This window comes from Anopheles darlingi, chromosome 3 (genome assembly GCF_943734745.1).
Source record: "Anopheles darlingi chromosome 3, idAnoDarlMG_H_01, whole genome shotgun sequence".
NCBI classification, from domain to species: domain Eukaryota; kingdom Metazoa; phylum Arthropoda; class Insecta; order Diptera; family Culicidae; genus Anopheles; species Anopheles darlingi.
In genome coordinates this window covers 19,736,467-19,756,466 of record NC_064875.1, presented here as the reverse complement: position 1 = coordinate 19,756,466, position 20,000 = coordinate 19,736,467, and the positions used below count along the sequence as shown (strand labels likewise).

At 49.1% G+C, this 20,000-nt stretch overlaps 1 protein-coding gene across 1 annotated transcript in view; it reads right to left on the bottom strand.

The window, feature by feature from the left end:
- The window catches only part of LOC125953690 (transcription factor collier), a 50,407-nt gene extending 35,571 nt beyond the window's left edge, over window positions 1-14,836 (bottom strand). Inside the window, exons 1-5 of the mRNA XM_049683400.1 lie at window positions 14,824-14,836; window positions 13,597-13,870; window positions 5,826-5,979; window positions 5,626-5,689; window positions 3,217-3,272 (exon numbers count right to left, since the gene is read on the bottom strand). Of these exons, the coding sequence (XP_049539357.1) occupies window positions 3,217-3,272; window positions 5,626-5,689; window positions 5,826-5,979; window positions 13,597-13,870; window positions 14,824-14,836 (561 nt within the window). The remainder of the gene's footprint in view (window positions 1-3,216; window positions 3,273-5,625; window positions 5,690-5,825; window positions 5,980-13,596; window positions 13,871-14,823) is intronic.
- Between the last annotated feature and the right edge of the window lie 5,164 nt (window positions 14,837-20,000).

Genomic DNA, 20,000 nt, shown 5'->3' with positions numbered 1-20,000 from the left:
GTTAGCGCATTCAAGTGCAATTCGGCGCAACATCCTCCGCACAAGAGGGTGCCTTCCCCTTCATCATCGGGTGCGCACGGAGAAGGGCGCAATAGTCCTTCCACACAACGAAGGGGTGAATCAAATTACCATTTACCGATGCCGATGATCTGCACACCCGGTTGATGCACAAAAGCGATACTGAGATACTGGTACGCGAGGGCTATCGAATATCCTATAAAAATAATAACATTTCCGGACGCGGACACTGTTCTATTCTCCGGTCGAGGGGTTCTGGGCATCAGGGGCAGTAGTACAGCAGCTCGGTGCTGCGATGGTTGCTCATTTGCTCAAATGATTTTGATTGCAACCCCACCTCTGACAGGTCCGAGCTCCTGTCCGAGATGGTCGTGTGTCTGGGCGTTCGAAGACTGATCATTAAAACCAATTAAAAATAGAACACCAAAGTGGGCAGCAGTTAGTGAACTATCGGGAGTATAGCGCTTTACAGGGAGCGCCGTTGATGACGATGACCAACCTCAAGGTCGAATCTTCTTGAGGAAGTCCCAGTAAATGAGTCTCCCTCACTCGTCCTACTATCTGCGGCATTTTATCGACAACATCAGAGGCTTCCGGTCTGTACTGTTACTTCCACGTACACAACACTCCCAGACACAGGTCGGGGATGAAGATTAGATCCCAATTTATTATTCCCCCGGTCTAGGCGTCTAGTGTTACACTTTCCCCCCGTTAAACCTTGTAAACCTCTGTCTATCTATCTGTCTGCTGCTGCTCCTATCTTCTTCTATTCTATTCCCTTGCTCTACATCTCCTCTACATCCGATCAGATCTGATGACGATGGTGATGAGGAACAACTCGAAAGCTGTCATAATTTTGAGCTCATCCCAATCGCTTTCCAAACGAGCGAACCTGGGGTTTACGCCGGGGTTTTACGGTTCCCCCTCTGTGCTAGAGAAGGCTACTTTCGGAGACCACTGAGTATCGCTGCCGCCGCCGGATTAGCCGTAGGATCAGTGGTTGTAAGCCCCGGGTTTTCGGTAATAGATTTGGTTGCCACAAAACGGGCCACTAGCATGCAGTGCAGCACTAGTACGGTAGATAGGTCAGAGGAGAGGCCCGATGATGAGCATCATAAATATTCGAGGTTCCGAAGCAGGTTTCGGTTTTGTGCCAACGACTTGTTGTTGTTGTTGTTGGGAACATGTAAGCCCCCGGACGCATTACATCGTGTGTGGTGCACCGTTGTGTCCGGTAAGTAGAATTTAATTGATTTACAGATGTTCCTGCTGTTCCTCTCCTTTCGTGGGTTTTTCGGGGTTTTTCTTTTTCAATTTTTTTTTTGTGGCCGTGCAACTTTCGCCCCGGGTCACATATGAGATGGATTTGGGAAGGGCCTAAGGTGAAAGCCAGGCGCGAAGCCTAGTTTGAATGTATGCTTTGGTTTTACGCCGGATTAGGCTCACTGCCATGGGCCCTGTAGCCGCATAGGGTGCGTCTTGCAAGAAGGGAAACAATCGATTTACGAAGGGATTTCGGTGGCAAAAGACATTACACCTGTAATGGTCGACACACACGCATGATAACGAAAGAGGGGGTTCGCTGCAAGAAGCTACAGATCACTTGTAATGGTTTAATCGAATCGAAAGGACATTGGATTCTGTACTTATAAATCATGTAAACCATTTGGAAAATCGGCTATAACCTGTAAAGCCCCTTCTGACCACAAGAAATTAGCAGCTCTGGAGTAACTATAAAGGTCCTTACAATGTACCCTCGGCCGCAGCTCAATTACAACCATATGGACCGTCGTGTAAGCTGTAGCAGGTCTACTACGATCTACAATGTTACTGCTAACGATGGTGCACTTCATGAACCTCACCCCTGGACAGGTTAGTTCCTGCTGGTAGGTTTACAGCCTCTTCCTCCTCTTCCAATGGGCACGTTGCCAACTTCATTAAGAAAGCGACTGTTCGAAATAATGAACTCAACTACTGCTCTCGCTCTCTCTCTTAACTAACTGCTCAACTCCAGTGGAAAGTGCAATCCCAATCAAAACATCTATTGTGCAGCGTCCTGCTAACTATCGTCCACAACCCTAGCAAAAACCACTGGCGCACTTGTACCATCGTCGGACCCTTTCTTTTCCCTTCTAGATCGTCACCGCCACCGCTAGACGAATTGTATCAAATGAGGCGTTAATTTTTGATTTGATTCACTTGCCCCCCGCCCCACCAACCTACGAGCCTTCGAGTCAAACAGCAACAACTGTCGCGATAGTTGCTACAGCGACTACAGCGAGCAAACCGAACACGTTCGCGTCCGATCGCGAAGGTTGACATATGGTAACACGGGGCGAGGCACATGGCGAGGGGGCCGCCCGCTTGGTGCGCTACAAATGTCAAACACATTGGCCGTACTGCTGCTTCTTTTTTGGCCACTCGTTAGCCAACGCAGCCGAAAAAGGGGGCGACGGTGGTGTCGCACTACCCAAACGCGGTGAATGATGGATGGCCAACTCACGCACGCACGCACGCACGCACGTACACGTGGTCCACACGCGAACACCAGGAGTGAACGACGTCGACCTTTTCGCCAACCCCAAGCACTTCACGCGGACAGGAGTAGTCGGTCAGCATGCAGAACCCGAATGAAGCTGTTATGGTTTTATGGTCCTCTCGGCGTGTGCTCGGGGAGGAAGATCAAATCAGGAAATTGATAGCCGGCGGACAGCAAAATGGCGCACATCGTGTGGGGTAATCGAGTGCAGAAGTAAATTGTTTAGAAAAGTGTAAATAATTGACTTGAAATGCACAGTGAGGAAGGAGAGAGAGAGATCTACATCGTGAAGTTAGAGCCCACGAGCACCTCACGAGCTCGCCAGGTCCGGAAGACTGGAAGTGCATTAAGAATTGAAACTGCAACGATAGCACGATGCACCATAGATGCACCTCCTCCTGGACTTCGGTTGCAGTTTCCGTTTCGTTTATGCCAATGGTTTTTCGAAATGACTATCGAAGGCTGGAGCCTGGCTGCTCAATTATTCAATAACTACCACTACCAGCACTACCAGCACCGTGAGTCGTCTTCACAAAATCCCAGTCAATGTGTGTGTGTGTGCAGACCACTGTTAGCTTCGTTGACAGTTTTATGCGAAAGTAACGTAACGTAATGTCCGACATTGCAGCCGCTAAACCGTTAAACTCAATGAGCCTTACCTGTTTCGTTACGGAGTCGATCAGTCGCACGAAGATATCCTGTTCCTGGCGGGCACCTGCAAGCAGAGAAGGAAAACCGAATGAAACCAGCAGTCGAGATCGAAGAAAATAATCAAAAACCGGTTTATGGCGGGTGAGCTACTGGGTGGTAGTGGTGGTGGTGGTGGTGTAGTCCACAAAAGTGGTTCCAAATTTAATAATACCCTCTTTCTACTGCTGCCCGTCTTCCGCCACAGGACAAGCAGATCTCGACCATCTATTGCAGCTCCCTATCACAGTCCTTAACCCCTACTAGACCAGCAGAACCAGCGGCCAGGAGCGATTGTAGAAGTTGTAATAAGATTTAGGTCTGTCTTTCAATAATTGAAAACAGACCATAAAATGGAAGCCGCTGTACCAATGACCGGACGTGCAAATGTGATGTGATTGTCCAGCGCTCCAGCCCACCATATTGAAGCCTTTTTCTTTCTCGCAAGTCCCAAAGGACGATACACACACACACACACACTAGCTGGTGCGTTTGGTGTGAATCGCCCTAAACGAAGTTCAAGAATCAAAACACTTAATTTTAATTGGATAAATTAAGGAGATAAAAAAAGTTGTTCCCTCCTCTCTCTCTTTCTCTTCATCTCACTGTTATCCAGGCGCACATCCTGGAGTGAGAATAGGAGTTGTGGTGGGATGCAGGCAACAAGCATCATCGTTTTGCAGTCGCTTCAGTCTGGATATGTCTGAAGATGGTTGGTCCTGGATGCTGTGGGCTGGACCCTATCCCCGGATGTCCGAAATCTTATTTGTTTATAAACCAACGGTGGTTGCTCCGTGTGGTTGCCATGGCGAAAGCGAGAGAGAGAGAGAGAGAGAGAGAGAGAGAGAGAGAGAGAGAGAGAGAGAGAGAGAGAGAGAGCAATAGAGACAGAAAGAGTCTTCAGTTGCTGTGAGACGAGAGGTTAAAAGAAAAGCAAAAGCCGCTCCTTCTGCCGGCGGTGGGTATTTGATTGAATTTTATTCCTTTGAGATAAAGTTAGACACCACACCGGACACCACACACACGCACACACGCACACGTATGTGGGTGTTTATGCAAATCGATTGAGTTAGAGGTATGTTTTCCTTGGAAAACTGCCCGAAGGCAAGCTACAATCGGTTTAAAAGGACAAATAAATACCGTCCCCACCGCATCGGACCGGTCGGTATTTAAAAGACCGGATCGGAGTTGTGCTTAGTGTGCTGGACATTGGCACGGGGGTAATTGTTTGTTTGATTTATTACAAAAACAGTGCTGCTGCTGTTGCTGCTGGTCATAATGCTGCGAAAGGACTCTCGCTTTCGAAAAAGAGGGAAACCCGCAAGGGATCGTTTTCGATTGGTTTGGATTAAATGGACGTCCAGTGAGTCCAACATCGATCTACCGGACCAGCCGTAATAAGCACAAGGTCCAAGTACAACCAGCTAATGCACCATTTACCACGGCAAGCATGGATTTATCCCGCTGAATTCGAAATGATCCGCTCCGCTTAAGCGGTCCACCCTAATTACTCTCCTCCCGCTCTAGTATTACTCATTCAACAGTTGGGAGCGCTGTGCAATTGTTAGTAAACTAAATAAATTATAAAGATATTCCACTCCACTCATTGGCCACCTGTACCGGAGCTGGGCTACATTATCTGGCTAAAACGCCAACTCTCTAAGGTAACGTGCGCGTGCATTGCAGCAGCAGCAGTAACGTCCCCGAATCTCAGGTGACATTGGTACTACAAGGGCCGGGACACGGCCAATGGATGGGGCCTCAAAACTCACGTTAACAATGTGCAAACACACCGAGAACCTGTCGTTTTGATAACAGAGCTGCATGAAAAAAAAAGTGCATGAATTATGCAATTATGCTAAACCGAGCGTAACATTTTTCTTTCTCGCTCGCTTTTTTTGGATTTGGTTACGGTCCTTCTCTTGTCCTTTTACTCTCTCTCTCGTGCTCTTCAGATTTCTGGAGCGCGTTTGTGTTTATTCGAAGCATTTTTACCGCTTTTTTTCACTTCGTTTTGGTTACAATTTGTATCGCACCCACTCTCTTGCTGGTAGGATCATCTCATCTTCAACATGTGCGGTACAACGGTGTATTTGCATAAATTATGTGCCGTGCGCTGCTCCCTGCTGCTGCCGTTTGCACATGACACATTCCGTGGCACAAGCTCACGGGCGCTAGCTAGAGGTGCTCTAGGAAGCCCACCGGAGTGAGCGAACTAACGAAGCGTTGCGCTAATTAAAACTTTACCTACATCCAGGATCCCCACGTGTGCTCCGTCGTGTGGAGCAATCAGAGAACGACCACCACCGTACGCGAAGGCCACCTATGGTTGTGTAGCAGCCTTTAAAAGGGGTCCACCAAGTCCAATCGGTGGTACTTACCATTAGCGTAGAGTAGCTGCAACCGGTACTGGATGCCATTGTTCGTCTTCTGACCATCCGGTTCCTGTGCGAGAAGGGCGAAAGGGAGCAAAGAATCATGAATAGACGCGAATCGAGTTAGCGTGTTGCGTACGAGGACACGAGGTTGTTGCGTCTTATGCCTCCCAATATGCTACCCCTAACTTCCCCCCTTCAATTACCTGATCCTTCTCGATGAAACCGATGAAAGCGGTCCGCTCGATTTCGATGGGTTGACCGGCGCGATCGTAGAGTGCCACGACAAAGTGGAAGAAGTTCGACTTCCGCAGGTTGCTGGGCGGTTGCTTCTCGAAGTGTGCACGTCCGATGCCCAAACTGTGTGCAGTACGCGAGGTAAGAGAGGAAGAGAAGAAGAAGAGGGAGTTGGTGGTAAGAACAAGGTGTTGCAAGCGGTCCGGACGACAAACTCCCCGATGACGCTAGGGACACACTTCGACAGTGTGCGCCGAACAGCGCGTCGTCGTAGTACGATCCTCGTGGCCAGCGAGGCAGTCGTCGGAACGTCGGAACGTCGGACCACCATGGAGAGCTGTAAAATTTAATTGAACTCTACTGTACGGTTTTCGGGAAGTACGTTCGCTTCGACTACGAGCAACTTTGACCTTTGGCTGGTCTGCTGCAGCTAGTTAGCGATATAGCGCAACGGCGAGTTATCGTTTGGCCGATGCCTTGAAGGTGTCCCGTTGGAATAGCGAGGACGATTCGCTTGGGCGGTTCGGTGAGCACAACACCGATCCACTTCCGAGAGGCCCCAACCCGTGTCTCTGGTCGTGGCCGTTTTAGCGATATTAAATTTATGATAACCGATTCGTCGCTTGCCGGTCCGCGTATGCCGAGGCCCGTGAGTGCAATTAGCAACACGGTAGAAGAGCAACATGGCGACGTTATCGCTGGTGCGCTCCCTAATGACAGCGCTACGTCAGCAGCAATAGAAGGTTTTGTGGCGCAAAAACTTGGTTTGAAGGCATCAAACTACTTCTCAAATCAAGTATGTATTCCTGTTAGCCTTTAGAACCATCACTAGATATGCATTCAAAACGCAGCACGAACATCAACTCAGACATCATCTTCATTTCCAGCAAAAATGGTTCGGTTCCCACAATCCGTTTATCCTCTGATCTGCATGTCCGACTCATTAACACAACATACGATACGGGGTTTGTTAGCTTGGCAAAACATGCCGGGCATACGGACAAATGATTCAAAATGTACGACCAATAAAATTTCATCGAAATATTGATAACATCCCCCCTCTCGGCCCGTCTGCGACGTCTGGATAACGGCGGCTCCTCCATTGGTAGTTGGGGATATTCATTGCATTTGCGGTATCCTAGCGTTCGACATTGACAGTGGCGGGCGCTCTCTAACCACTGCGACCAGTGCCCCCCCTGGGACACTCTCATTCAGATGCAATGATGAAGATAGCCGAGCGAGCAATACGCGTACCAAACATAAACGATATGAATGGTATATGAAAGGCCTGTGTCGAGTACACCGGAAACTCGAGAATGGGAAAGCGATGTTTTTGTGTCGTTCCGATGGTCTGTATTCTTAACTATTACAATTCAGTTAAAATGTTGCCTTTTCTTGTCCTCTACGGCTACGTTTGGTTGGGATATCCTGGTCCATTTCTGTAAACTCTGGCTACATGGTTTAACCTCAACTGATCGCTGTGTGACATGTATAGGCCTAGGCGCCGGAACCAAACACCGAATTTGACACCAAGTACAGGGTGCTAGGCCACCAATTTAGCCATCATGTGCCCTGTGCATGTTCCGTGTTCCGTGCGGAAGCCTTGCCTTGAGCAACTGGCAAACCGTTCCCAATAGAGACATACGATGGCCCCCGGGGGGCCCGGTCATGTTGGTTTAGCCTACACACCCGAATATCCCATCATCTATTGCAGCCTCTCTTGCAAGAACACACTACGGCTCGGGTTGACCACCGTTACCCGGCATCCCTTTACGATGCACTTTTCGGGACGTACCCGTGGTTCCTGTGGTGCAACACCCAGACTCAGGTCAACAGCAGAGAGAGACCATCGAGAACAAAATATTATCCTCGAATCCTCGGCGAGATGGGTGCAATTGCATGTGGAGTTCGTGGCCGGTGCTGCGGTTGTCGTACGGTTTCGAGTCAAACGAGACGAAAATTAGACCTTCCAGAACCAACGTTGCTCGTTAGCATTCGGAAGGAAATTACGCACGTTTGGGCAACCAACAATGTGCTTCTGCGGACAGGGCTACCGTTCGCCATTCGTACTTCTTTGAGAACCCGTACCATCGTGACCAGAGAACGTTCTCTGGTCCACGCCATGACCAGTTTTAAATTGGTTACTAATCAAATTTATCGGTTTGATAAATTGTGTGACAGTCGGGCTAGAGAGAGGGTGGACGCCAGAATTCAACCATTGGAGTCCCTCTGGATGCTCGGATCAATAATAATGCATGAGAACTGGCCAGTGCAACCCATTGTGAGTGAAGAGCATCGGACTGCAAGTGAACTGAGACACTTCTACAATACCGTAGCAGAGCCTCAGAGATCCTTTTCTGATTGGAAGTTGTCAGTGGAGGATGTCGGGCATTTGATGAAAAAGTAAAATTAAGGTCCCGATGTTCGCCCGTACTCGTGCCAAAAATCTCGAAACGAAAATAGAAGATGCAATAAAGCATCCTCGGGACGGAACCAGGCAAGGGTTGTGCGCAAGAGAACCGTTTCGCCTGCTTCGATTCGAAAAGTACGAAATCTAGTAGGACACTTGAAGGGCCCGACTGTCACTGTCACTAGCTTGTGTGTGTGCATGACTGTACTACTGGGTGAATAATTGAATTACGATGTTCAATTGTTCGAACGAAAGTGAGCGACAAGGAAAAAAAAAGTTTAGTCCTCGGTCCTCGCTCTTTGCTTCTGCAAAATGGTCCCGTGACGAAGTGCTATAGAGGAGAGGGGAAGGCACATAAGTCGCAAGGGAATCATTCAAAAGACGAACCGATACCCATAACTCACCTCATCGCAGCAGGCAATTCGGAGCATTCGGAGCAGAGAGGCAACTGGCAACTGATCGAATGACATACTAGACCGAGAGGCGACCGTTTGACCATCACCAATATGTTTGACTTGAATCCCAAACCCAGCTCAAAGCTAGTCAGCAAACTAGTGACAGCATATAGAAAATGTGTTCCACAAATGTGTTTTTTTCTTTTGTTCTCTTTAATTTTTTTTGTGGTTTTTTGGGATTTTTGTGGTCTAGCAGCTAAATGCTTCGAGGCTGGTGACGGTCCCAGAACCGAATGGAGGGAATGAAATATTAAATTTCAATATGTACCTTAGGTAAAGCGACAATCTAACACGACATGAAATATGCAGTTCCTCTCTCTCTAGCTCTCTGCCCCTCTGTTTAAAGCATATCGACACGGTTTAATTTTAATTACCGCGCGACATTAATTGAGCCGACGATTGACATATCAGGTGGTGCACAAACAATCGAGTTCGAAAAATTAATCCCACCGATAATAGACCCTTCCTGCGCTGCCGGATCGTCCCGCGGATTGCTGGAACCTGATTATACCCGGTTCATTGCGCGGTTTCGGGCGCGATAGCATTAATTTTAACAGCCTAGACCGCGGCACCGCCCTCGTGGTTTTTGGTTTTCGCGGTGTATTTAATCCGATTACGCGGTGGCGGGCATTGCACGCCAACACATTTGCGAGTTCCTGGCACCCCGGCTCCTGGCATTCTTCAGCACTTCCGCATCGAGCGCGATCGAGCGAGCGAGGTTGAAATTCGATTAGCACAGGCGGTTAAACCGATTGACAGGTGGATGAGATTGCCCGATGTCCCGATTTCACGCCGCATCACCGCCTTTTTTTGCATCGGAGGTAATTCCATTTGTGCCGCGATTTGTTATGAAACAACAATTGAATTGTAGCCCAACAGCAAACTGTGTCACTTCGCGGGACGTGCGGTAATGCAATTGTGATGCACTTTGGTGACGGTGAGGAGTTGCAAAATTAATTTACGAGAACCAAACATTTCGATCCGATGGCAGGTTAATTCAATAAAAACCCATTGCAATGTTTATCGATAATGGCGTCTATTGAAATGAAACACGTTTTCTGTTAAACATTGACAGCAGTATCTGTTCAATAAATTGCCCAAAATCCAAACAACCAGACGGTCCACTGTCCACGGGAACTACCGAAAGAACAACCTATTTACCGTCAAGCATCATTAACCAGCACCAGAGGAAAACAAACCGACACTGCAATCAACACAGAAAACCACAGAATGTTGTGGTCTTAGCAAGCTATCCGGTTGGACAATAGTTTCGGAGCAGGTACGTCACGAACACGATTATTAGCTCTGCTTCCACTTCCGTTGGTGAAGATAGTGCAGCTTCTCGTGTCACCGTAGATGACATGGGGATTAATTGAATTTGAATTTAACCTCATCATTACCCATCGACAACGTGCAGCCCATCGCTAAGGCCTCGGTTCCCCTCTGTTGTTGTTGCTGTGTTGGTTTGTGTGCCACGACTACTAGGATCAGAAATTTGTCCCTTTTGCTCTCTCGCTGATGCTACACGGCGAAACGGTTATGGTGAGTGGCCGGTCATCGCCATGACAGCCGATGGAGAACATCAGAGAACATCACCTCATCACACCCACCATTATTGCTTGCTATATCCGTCGATCGATTTTCATGCGGTGCGTGGAGCTGAGAGGATGACGGGAGGGGTGGTGCAATGAACGATGTTAATCGGTTCTACTCTCGTCGTCACCTTCAACGACTAGCTCGGGCCCGGGCGGACCGTCCTGGTGGTGGCCGTTAGCAAAACGGAGAGGAGGAATCGAAACGAGAGCCAACGAGACCGCGTGCGCACCGGTTCCATACGAGTTCTGCTAGATGAAAGCGGGGGTTGCAACGCAAAATGGAAGCCAAAAAAGGCAGACAAAACACAGACCAACGAGGTGATGGGCATCGCATCATCATCACCAGGCGCTCGAATTATGGTCAAATTTGCTTTGATGATATGCCCGATTGCCGATCAGCCATCTTCTCGCTCTCTCTGGACAGCATTCCCCAAACCTGCTGCTAATGCTTATCACATCCACACCAGTGGTGGAGTAGGGGAGCTGTCGATGATGTGTCGAGTGTTGAATGTTCGGGGGCGCCATGTTGCCATAACGAGTGGACTGAGAGATCATTCAATTGAATGCAATCATCGCTCGCATTTCGTGGCCGATTGGTTCCAGGTGGGGTTCCAGGCACCGCAATCAACAATTGTGCGTGAAAACACTGCACTTCAATCATTGTGTTTGCATTATTGAAGGGGCATTAGCAAAGGCATTGTACTTCTCTAGTATCCCCCCTCTTGTGGTTTAAGTTGTTGTGGTGTTTGGATAGCGCCTGCGTACCCTTAAAGGGCATATTGATCTTCATGGATGTATTTAGACGTCCGCATTTTGTCACTTATAAATATCCTGTTGCGTGATGCAACAGAAAAGTTTCTCCCTATTCTTGTGCCAACATTAATCCAAAAATAACAAAATGCCACAAAAACTCTATTCATTGACCGGCGTCTAATAATAGTACACCTGAAGGATCTTACGGTCCAAATGAGGCTATAATCGCCTTCGCAGAAATAGCGCCTACCTCCTGAGGTTAGCAAGGTTAATAGGCGTTGTAACCCACGTCACACTCGAGCTAAAATTTGCCTCTGGGACAGTTCATCGGGACCACGAAATAGATACACCGCACGTCAGGATATGCCAGGACCAGTATTTTCGGCAACAACAAGGCACACATTCGTGATGAAGTGCTTAAGCTGACTGACTGAACTGTTTTTTGCCTTCCGCTCCTCTCTCTCTCTCTCTCTCTCTCTCTCTCTCTCTCTCTCTCTCTCTCTCTCTCTCTCTCTCTCTCTCTCTCTCTCTCTCTCTCTCTCTCTCTCGCTGGAACACCTGGTTTGAACCTGACCAGCTAGAGACGCACGGTAGAGAAAGGGTCTACGGAACGGACGAAATTAGCCGGACGGATACAAATTGGTCGGTATCACGCGCCCGGCTTAGTGTCGGTAGGAAAGGCGAAAGGCGCTGACAACAGACGCACAAAGACGCGATGATGCGTGTAGCTCATAGTCATCTTTCCCCCCCATTTCATGTAGACCAACCGCCAAAGCGCCAATCCTTTAATTATGTAGCCAACGACAGCGATAAGACCCGGGGAGGATTAGCAGACGATTTTATCTATTAATATTATCTGAGACATTCATTAGGATCTAATTATTCGTCTCATTCGAGTATGTGTGTGTGTGTGTGTGTGTGTGTCAACCGACATTCAGCAGCACAAAAATACTTAATTATTGATATGCTTACAAAGACACAAGGAAAGAAAGACTTTAATAAAGCTAAATACCGCTTTTGATGGCTTTTGCTGGGTACTTATTCCCAACAAAAAAACCCTCTTTCAATTAACGTTGTGTCAATTAAAACAATCCTAATTACTTTGACCGAGTTATGCAAATCGGCGACGGTATCATGGTTAAAGCGAGGCGCATCCATCCATTCTGAACCAACCATTTTGTAATCGAACGGCTCTATCCCAGCGTCCTATTTGTTTTCACTTTCCCGAAACACCATGTCGCTTGTCGCTCCCCATCTCAACCATTATCACCGTTCCCAATCTTGTCGTTGATGGCCGCCAGAACGACGTCGACGTACGGTGGTAAAGAGCGAAAGATAATGCTCCTCCACGCGGCTGATCCACCGAGATGGCTTTCTCTCGACGAGAGGACGAGCATAAACGATAAAAACCATCGGTCCCCCACCGCTAACATCCACGGTTCTCGGTGAGCCGATTCGCCGTCGGCAGTCGGGAGAACGCCAAAAAAGTGGCCAAAAGTTGGTCCCAAAAAAGGTGTGAACGCCTCTGGGAAGCCATTGCGCACTTGAAAAATTGAAAATGTCAATTCGAACGCAACGTTCAAGCCCAGGAGATCAAAGCAATCCTGCCCGATCGCTGTCACTTCAAACCCAAACTGTCATGACAGCAGCCAGCGTGGTGTTGATCGTGCTCCAATTTCATCCTGCTCATCCTTCACCACCTGCCAAGTGTGTTTGAACAAATAATCCTGGCGCAGAAAGTGAGAGAAAAAGAGAGAGAGTGTGTTCCACTCGAACTTTGTCCTTTGCTGGTGGAGTGCGAGAGGAGGACCCAGAACCAAACTTCCACGAACACAGTCACCGAATAAACACTTCCTAGCTAGCTTCCTATCCCCGGATGTAAAGGATGGAACCGATAACGGGAGTCGTTTTGCGTCACTTCCCCCCGCGCTCTTTCCATCTTTTCCCAGAACTTCTAATCGATTGTGGCATGGCGTGCCGCGTTGTGTCGTCCCGATGGCATCACTGCCGTCATCGGCGATTGTTTTAGGCAGATTTGAACGCAGCATACACAGGCACCTGGAAGGTAGCAGAGGCTTTGCCAAAGTTTCGCTCGCATCCCGATGAGACACTATCGGCCCCATTGAAAGGCAATTTTAGGCATAAATTATGCTTGCGCGAAAACCGCGATCATAAATTTGTCGAACCAGCGGCAGTATCGTGGCCGTGCGTCGAAAAAGTGTCGCGACCGTGATGGTCGTGGTCGCGGCTTTTTATCACGATGCTGCGATCTTAATTGTTGGCAGTAGCAGCAGCAGCAGCAGCCCCAACAACGAGCGCGTCGAGTGGCAACACAGCGGCCTGCTATGATTTATGAGCCTTTTATGAACGCGCTCCATCGAACCATTTGCTGCATTAACTTTAAGGTTACGTCGAGGATGTCGTCGATTGACTGGGGGATGCGCCATGTTTTGGAAATTTAAGTTTAAGTTTAAGAACAGAAAGATGAAGGATTGTGTATCAGATCGTGTCTGTTGGTGGTAATTACTTTGCCTGATCGACGGCCGGTTGCATCCAGGCGCGCGCTCCTAGCGGTTCCTCCTTCAGCGAGGTCATGGGACCGCGCGGTTGGTTCATGTCGGCACCGGTGGGTGGCAAACCGAACATCATGCCACCGGCACCGCGCGGTACCGACGAGGGGTACAGCTTGCGGCCCCATTCCAGCTCGAGCGTAGGCCAGGGCGAAGCCGAGCTAAAGCCCGGCACGGTCTCGTCCGAACGCAGCTTGAGACCGTTATCGTACACCGTGGACCACAATTTTCCTTCCGTTTTACGGCGAAAAGACGCAAAGACTGAGGTTGAAAGGGGGTGCGCACGCGATCTGCTCTGGTCTGGTCTACTCGCACACTAGCACTACCAACAGTCACTTAACGATCAGATCCTCACACTAGGCACTACTATTACCGGCCGCTACCAACACGCTTCTGTCAAATGTCAAAACAAATTGAACCACTGATCGGCGACAACTTTCTTCGCACTTTAAGCAGCGCTGTTTAGACCGGCATCGGTTAGGTTGGCCACCGGGTAGGACGACACTAGTAAGCACACGGTACACACACACACGGACAACACACGGCACGGCGTCCCTTGGAGACCTCCCGTGGTCCCGAGTTGTCCCTGGAGAAGCGCGTAGCAGGAGATGGACACCGATGGAGATTCGGTTCTGGGCCAAATATTCCCGTGCCCGGAATCGATCCGGATTGGCACCTGGACGCAGGGACACACACTGGAGCGAGTGCACGACACGACGCGAGACGAGAAGGCAAGACACCAGCGTTGCGATCCCTCCAGAGAGTGTAAACGTTCGTCCCGTGTGACTGCTAAACCCCGAATGAAACCCCGTACGGGCCAAAGTTACGATCGTAACGTCCTCTCGGGTTCGACGCCGCCACCGACAACGACGACGTCGACGACGACGACGACGACGACGACGACAACGATGACGACGATGCAGCAGGGACCGACCGTTCGGGGACGAGCGCGCGAACCCTAAAACCCGATAAACGCGCAGCACGCGACCCACCGCACCGCCACCGCCAAGCACCACCACATCGCACCCTCCTCTCTCCGGCACTCCACAGCAGCCAAGGGATGTCGAGCACACCACAAGGGATGGCGAGCGAACCAATGAACAACCGGGAGGATGGGATGGTCTCTTGTTTCTCGGCCCTGCGCATCAGCCACGCCATGCGAGATACTCTGCGCCCTGTGTTACCCGTTGTTGCCATCTCTGTCACACCAACACAGCGCACAGGACAGGTTCAGGTTCTGGTGTCTGCCGCCGGGACCGGGCGTGGGAGCGAACAAGATAATTTACAATCCCCTTGGAATGTCCGCCGCGCTGTCTCACTCTTGCACGCGTGCGACACTCACCCGCGGGACGTACGGTCCTGGACGGAGCGGTCGGTCCGGTGACCGGTGGTTGTCTTATTCCCAATTCTCGGGACGACCCTTAGCGTGAAGAAATCCCCCCTCGAGGGGGTCGACGATAAGACAGGGCGCTGGGGCTAGCTCGAGAAGTCCCAGTGCAAGGTGATGGTGAGGGCTTGACCCCGTGGTGTAGATTGGAACCGGTTCCAGGGGTTCTTCATTAAACGGATAAACGAAACGAAGAAGAAGAAGAAAATAAGTGTCGTGGAAACTGAAGAAAAATGGACCCCACAAGAAACACGCCTACTTCGTACAATGTTTTTTTTCTGTTTGTGTTTTGGTCCAAGATCCCGCGGAGACCGCAAACGGAAGAAGAAGAAGCGCAACAAGTTCCCTCAGTGAGAGGCCACAAGAGGACGACTTCTTTCTCCTGCTTTTCCTCTCCTGTTTTCCACGATCGTGAAAAGTGGGAGGTGGTTAGAGAAAATCGCGCGAGAGTGAAAAGGATGACAGCTAGATGAAAAAGGACGGCTTTTCTCACGATGAGCTACTGAGTGGCGCGAAAAAGGGACAGGGTTCAATCGGCCGCTTGCTTTCGTGTACAACGAATTTCACCACCCGTGGTGAGGTTTCAACACTGAGTTCTTGAACTCAGAGCCGCAACTCGTTAGTAAAGAGGTAAGTTCCATAATGCTTACGTTTCAAGTGACGGAGCAGCACCAACGTGGCCAGCTGGAGTTTAAAGGATTGTCAGCAGGTATTTTATTTCGTAAACTACAAAGAACACACGAGTGCAGCAGCACGACTAAACACGAATTAATGTCTGCTTTTCTTTATTACATTTCTACCCTAGTGTTGCTTAGATCCTTTCACAGCTTCTCTGATCAACATTTTCTAGCGTTGAGAAGTAATTATACTTTTAAAAAAACTTGGGGAAAAAACTAAAGAACACATGTGTATTTAATCCGCGATTAACTAAAAAGCCGAACCAAGGAAGCAGAGCAGAGGAAAAGCAAACTACTGCTGACAATCCTTCAAAATTCTGTTAATCGCGTTGGTGCTCCTACGTCGCTACGTTGAAACGTAAGTATTATGGAGCTTTCGTACTGACTAACTCACCACGAATAGTGAGTGCCTGTCATTTTCACCGGTAAAAATGCATGCCGCCAACACAAGCTGGTGATTGAACCCTGTCCCTTTTTGCCTGCCACTCAGTAACTCATCATCGTGAGAAAAGTCGTCCTTTTTCATCCTATTTTCATCCTTCTCACTCCCGCGTTATGCTATCTAGTCACCTCCCACTTTTCACGATCGCGGAAAACGAGGAAAAACAGGAAAAAGAAGTGCTCTTCTTGTGGCCCCAAGCTGAGGGAACTTGTTGCGCTGCTTCTTCTTCTTCTGTTTGCGGCCTCCATGGGATCTTGGATCAGCACCAAACAGAAAGAAAACCAAACAAAAAATAGTGTACGAAGTAGGCGTGTTTCTTGTGGGGTCCATTTTTCTTCAGTATCTATGACACTTGCTTTCTTCTTCTTCTTCTTCTTCGTTTTGCCCGGGTTGAGTTTCAGGCAACTACCGGGCACCAAGTATTCCTTTTGTTTATCCGTTTAATGAACAACCCCCGGAACCGGTTGGCCCCGTGCACGGCATGGGGACGGCTGTAGGAGGCGATCTTTGCCTCTTTTTGCTGTTTTCTCGCAAGCCACAGCAGAACACACGGCACGGCTCTTGCGCCCGGCTCATTTTCACTAATGAAGAAATGATTGGATTGCAGAGTGATGCACACGGATCGTCCACAACGGTGTCCTTTGGGACCACACCACGCCACACGCGGCTGCATCTTGCTTTTGCGCTATGTTGGTTTCTTATAGAAACGAAGCTACACGTACGTGTGTACGACCGAGGACTGGCTGGCTGGCTGGCTGGCTGGCTGACTGGTTGGTTGGTTGGTACCGGACTGGTTTCACCTCGCAATGTAATCGTTAGTAGTACAACTTGGTCGTACGTGCTTGGAAATGTATGATTTTTAATTCCCATTCCCGCGTGTCGTTTCGTGTCTGTGTGTGTGTGTGTTGCTTCGTTCGTTGTGGTGTTGCTGCTGGCTGGTGCGCTGATGTGTGTCTTACTATTCGCGCCTGGATGCCCCCGTGAAGATGTTTGGAGTAATACACCACGGAACCGGTCGAGTGATTTCTTGTGGAAGAATTTCAGGAATTCCGTGCACTCTGACGAGCGCACAAGGAGCAGGGAGATGGAACCTGGGGTCGAAATTCAACACCCAGCAGGAATGGTAAGTATGGGGTGCGATCATTACACGCTTTACATTAATGGAAGCGCAAGCGCGACATTACATGTTCCGAGCCATTTCTGCATAAATTTAAAAGAAAGGAAGAAAGAAAGAGAGAGAAAGAAAGATTTCCATTATCATAATGCATCAGCTTCACTTTAATGCAACGGTGACTAGTGTAATTGTGGTAATGATGGTGTTGTAGTGAGTGATAATAAAGAAAAAAAAACAATAGGATGCAAAGCGATTTTTCGTGGTCTAGGTATATGACGATATCGAAGCGATCTTTAAAGGCGTGTGTGATAATAACAAATTTGAGTCTATTCCATGAATATACTATTCCAAGATTACTGATAACTTGCTCTTCTCCTTCACCATGACTTCCTGGAGCCTGCGACTTGAGTAGTATTTGAGTCGAGTCCTTTTTTTTATCTTCCAAGCAATCGAACCGAACCATCGGTAAACCTCCCCCAGGAAACTGTTGTTCCAGAGATTGTTCGAATGGCGTAGAGGAGCAACGACGACCGTTCTACCAACGATAACGGCTTGGCCACTGGGTCAAATACGAACTCCTGGAACCGTTCGACTACCGGAATGTATGCCGTAGCGTCCGTGTGTATGGGGGAGTGATGGCAGATCGTAAATATCCCGCAGTGACACATGTCGTGAGCGTCCTCCGTCCATCCGTACACACACACACACACACACACATAAATGTACCCCGCGGCGCACGGTCCACGCAGCCCACAGTGAGCATTGGTGGACCGATGATTATCACCCATCACCCGGCCCGGAGTATCGGCATCGTGTAGGAGGACATGCAGGCCTGCCAAAAAAGGCCCCCCACCTGGTTCGAGTGACGCCTTCGCCTCTCGCCTCGTCTCTGTGGGAACTCTGGCCGCGCAGAGCAGCTACCAGACCAGAGGAATCCTCTTCCTCCTACCGTTTGCCTCGTGGAGGAAGGGATACGGAAAAAAGTGAAACGGACACCCTCACCCACACACACACACACACACATACACACATAGAGACACACATATAGGGTGGGAAAAAGGGTTGATTAATCCCATTAGATAGTGCGGTGACCGCAAAAAAGCGGGGTCCACCCCGCTGGGGACTCATAAATTCATCAATTTCTAAATTGACCGATCCGGAACTCCGGCCGGCCCGGGGGCAGGAAAGAGTTGTTGCATGTGTCGGGACCGGTCGGCCTCGGCCAGAATGTCCCGGTTTTTGGAGGAAAGTCCAGCGGCAACCATAATGTATCCATAAAAGAACCATATGGTTCTATAGAAGCATTTAGCAGCAGCTGATTTATCTCCTTAGCGACTTTCATTCAATCAGAGCCTACTTAAGCACCTTCACCAGATGCGCTTCATGCTCTAGAGCAGTGTTGCCAGTCGAGATCTGTAAATGAAGACCTCGAATTTTTCAATTATTTTTGTAAGGAACAAATTCGCTAATTAATGTTATGCGAAGCGAGCATCTCTCTTCCTTTACATTCACACAAACACGTGTCGACCGCATGCATGTTGTATATACAGCACTACGATCCTTTGCTTTCCTGCAGAAAGTTAACACTCCAGAAGAATACCCAGAAGAATATCCTGCAAAACCTGTGTTCGACAAAGCCTCATGAACGGCATCAGCAGCAACAGCGTAAAAACCAAAGTCGAAATCGACATTTTACAAAATAAAACTTTTCGCGCCCGGAACTCGGGCCCGGGAAATCATTAATCATACTCTTGTCTGCCTGCCACATGCTACATGCGCAGGGTCTTAGCACGTCATCATCGTCATCACCGGCATTGGCCCCGGGTTTCAGAGAAACTTTTCGTTTTTCGATTAAAAGTGGGCAAAAATGAAACACAACATTTTTGTGCATGGGTTTTTTTTTATCATGGGGTTTTCGTGTGACCACCAACTCCTTTTTCGAGAATCTGTTTGTTTGTTTTTTCTCCCTTCTCTTCAGCATCCCGTAAAACATGCTAAGCCCCCTCCCGGCCTTCCGGGGTGGTATACACTGCACACGGTCTCAGAATACGAAAACATTGCGCTGCGGTTGTGGTGCGCTCTATGCCGGGTTGCCGGATTGCAAGGAACAGAACAGTACCTTCGGTGCTGCTGCTGCTGCTGCTACTGCAGCGCGAATTGAATGTTTTTCGTAAATATTCCATTCAGGTGGCACTCGGTCGGTCCGTCGGTCGGTCGGTCCGATGGTCTTCAACTCCCGAGAGCTTTTTCTTCAGCAAAACATAGTGTGCGGCGGCGGCATGTTTTGGTCCTTATTGAACAAGCGAGCGAGCGAGCGAATGAGGATCGCTTGCTGTGTGTCCTGTGTTTTGTCAAGGAGAAAATGGTGGTTCGTTCATATTAAAGACACCTTTCCGGTAGCCAAAGCCAACCAGGACCGCCACCATCTCCATGACGCATGACGTGGCAAAATCGCGCTGCTGCTTCTGTGGCCAAAAAAGGTCCGCTTGGCGAGGTTCAGGTCATGCTCAGGTGCCCGATCGGTCGTGAAATTAAACAAATAAATACAAATTATTAAAAGTGTACACACAGAAGCGGGGTAGGCTGTGCGTGTGTGTGTGTGTACGCGAGAGAGAGAGGTAAGCGAAATACACCAAAGGTGTCGAAGGGGCGTTCAAGTCGGATAAGGTCCCTCGGGGGGAGCGAAAACAGGCCAGGAATCGGTCTGGCAGGGTGCTGGTGGTAAATCCCTTGTTCTGCGA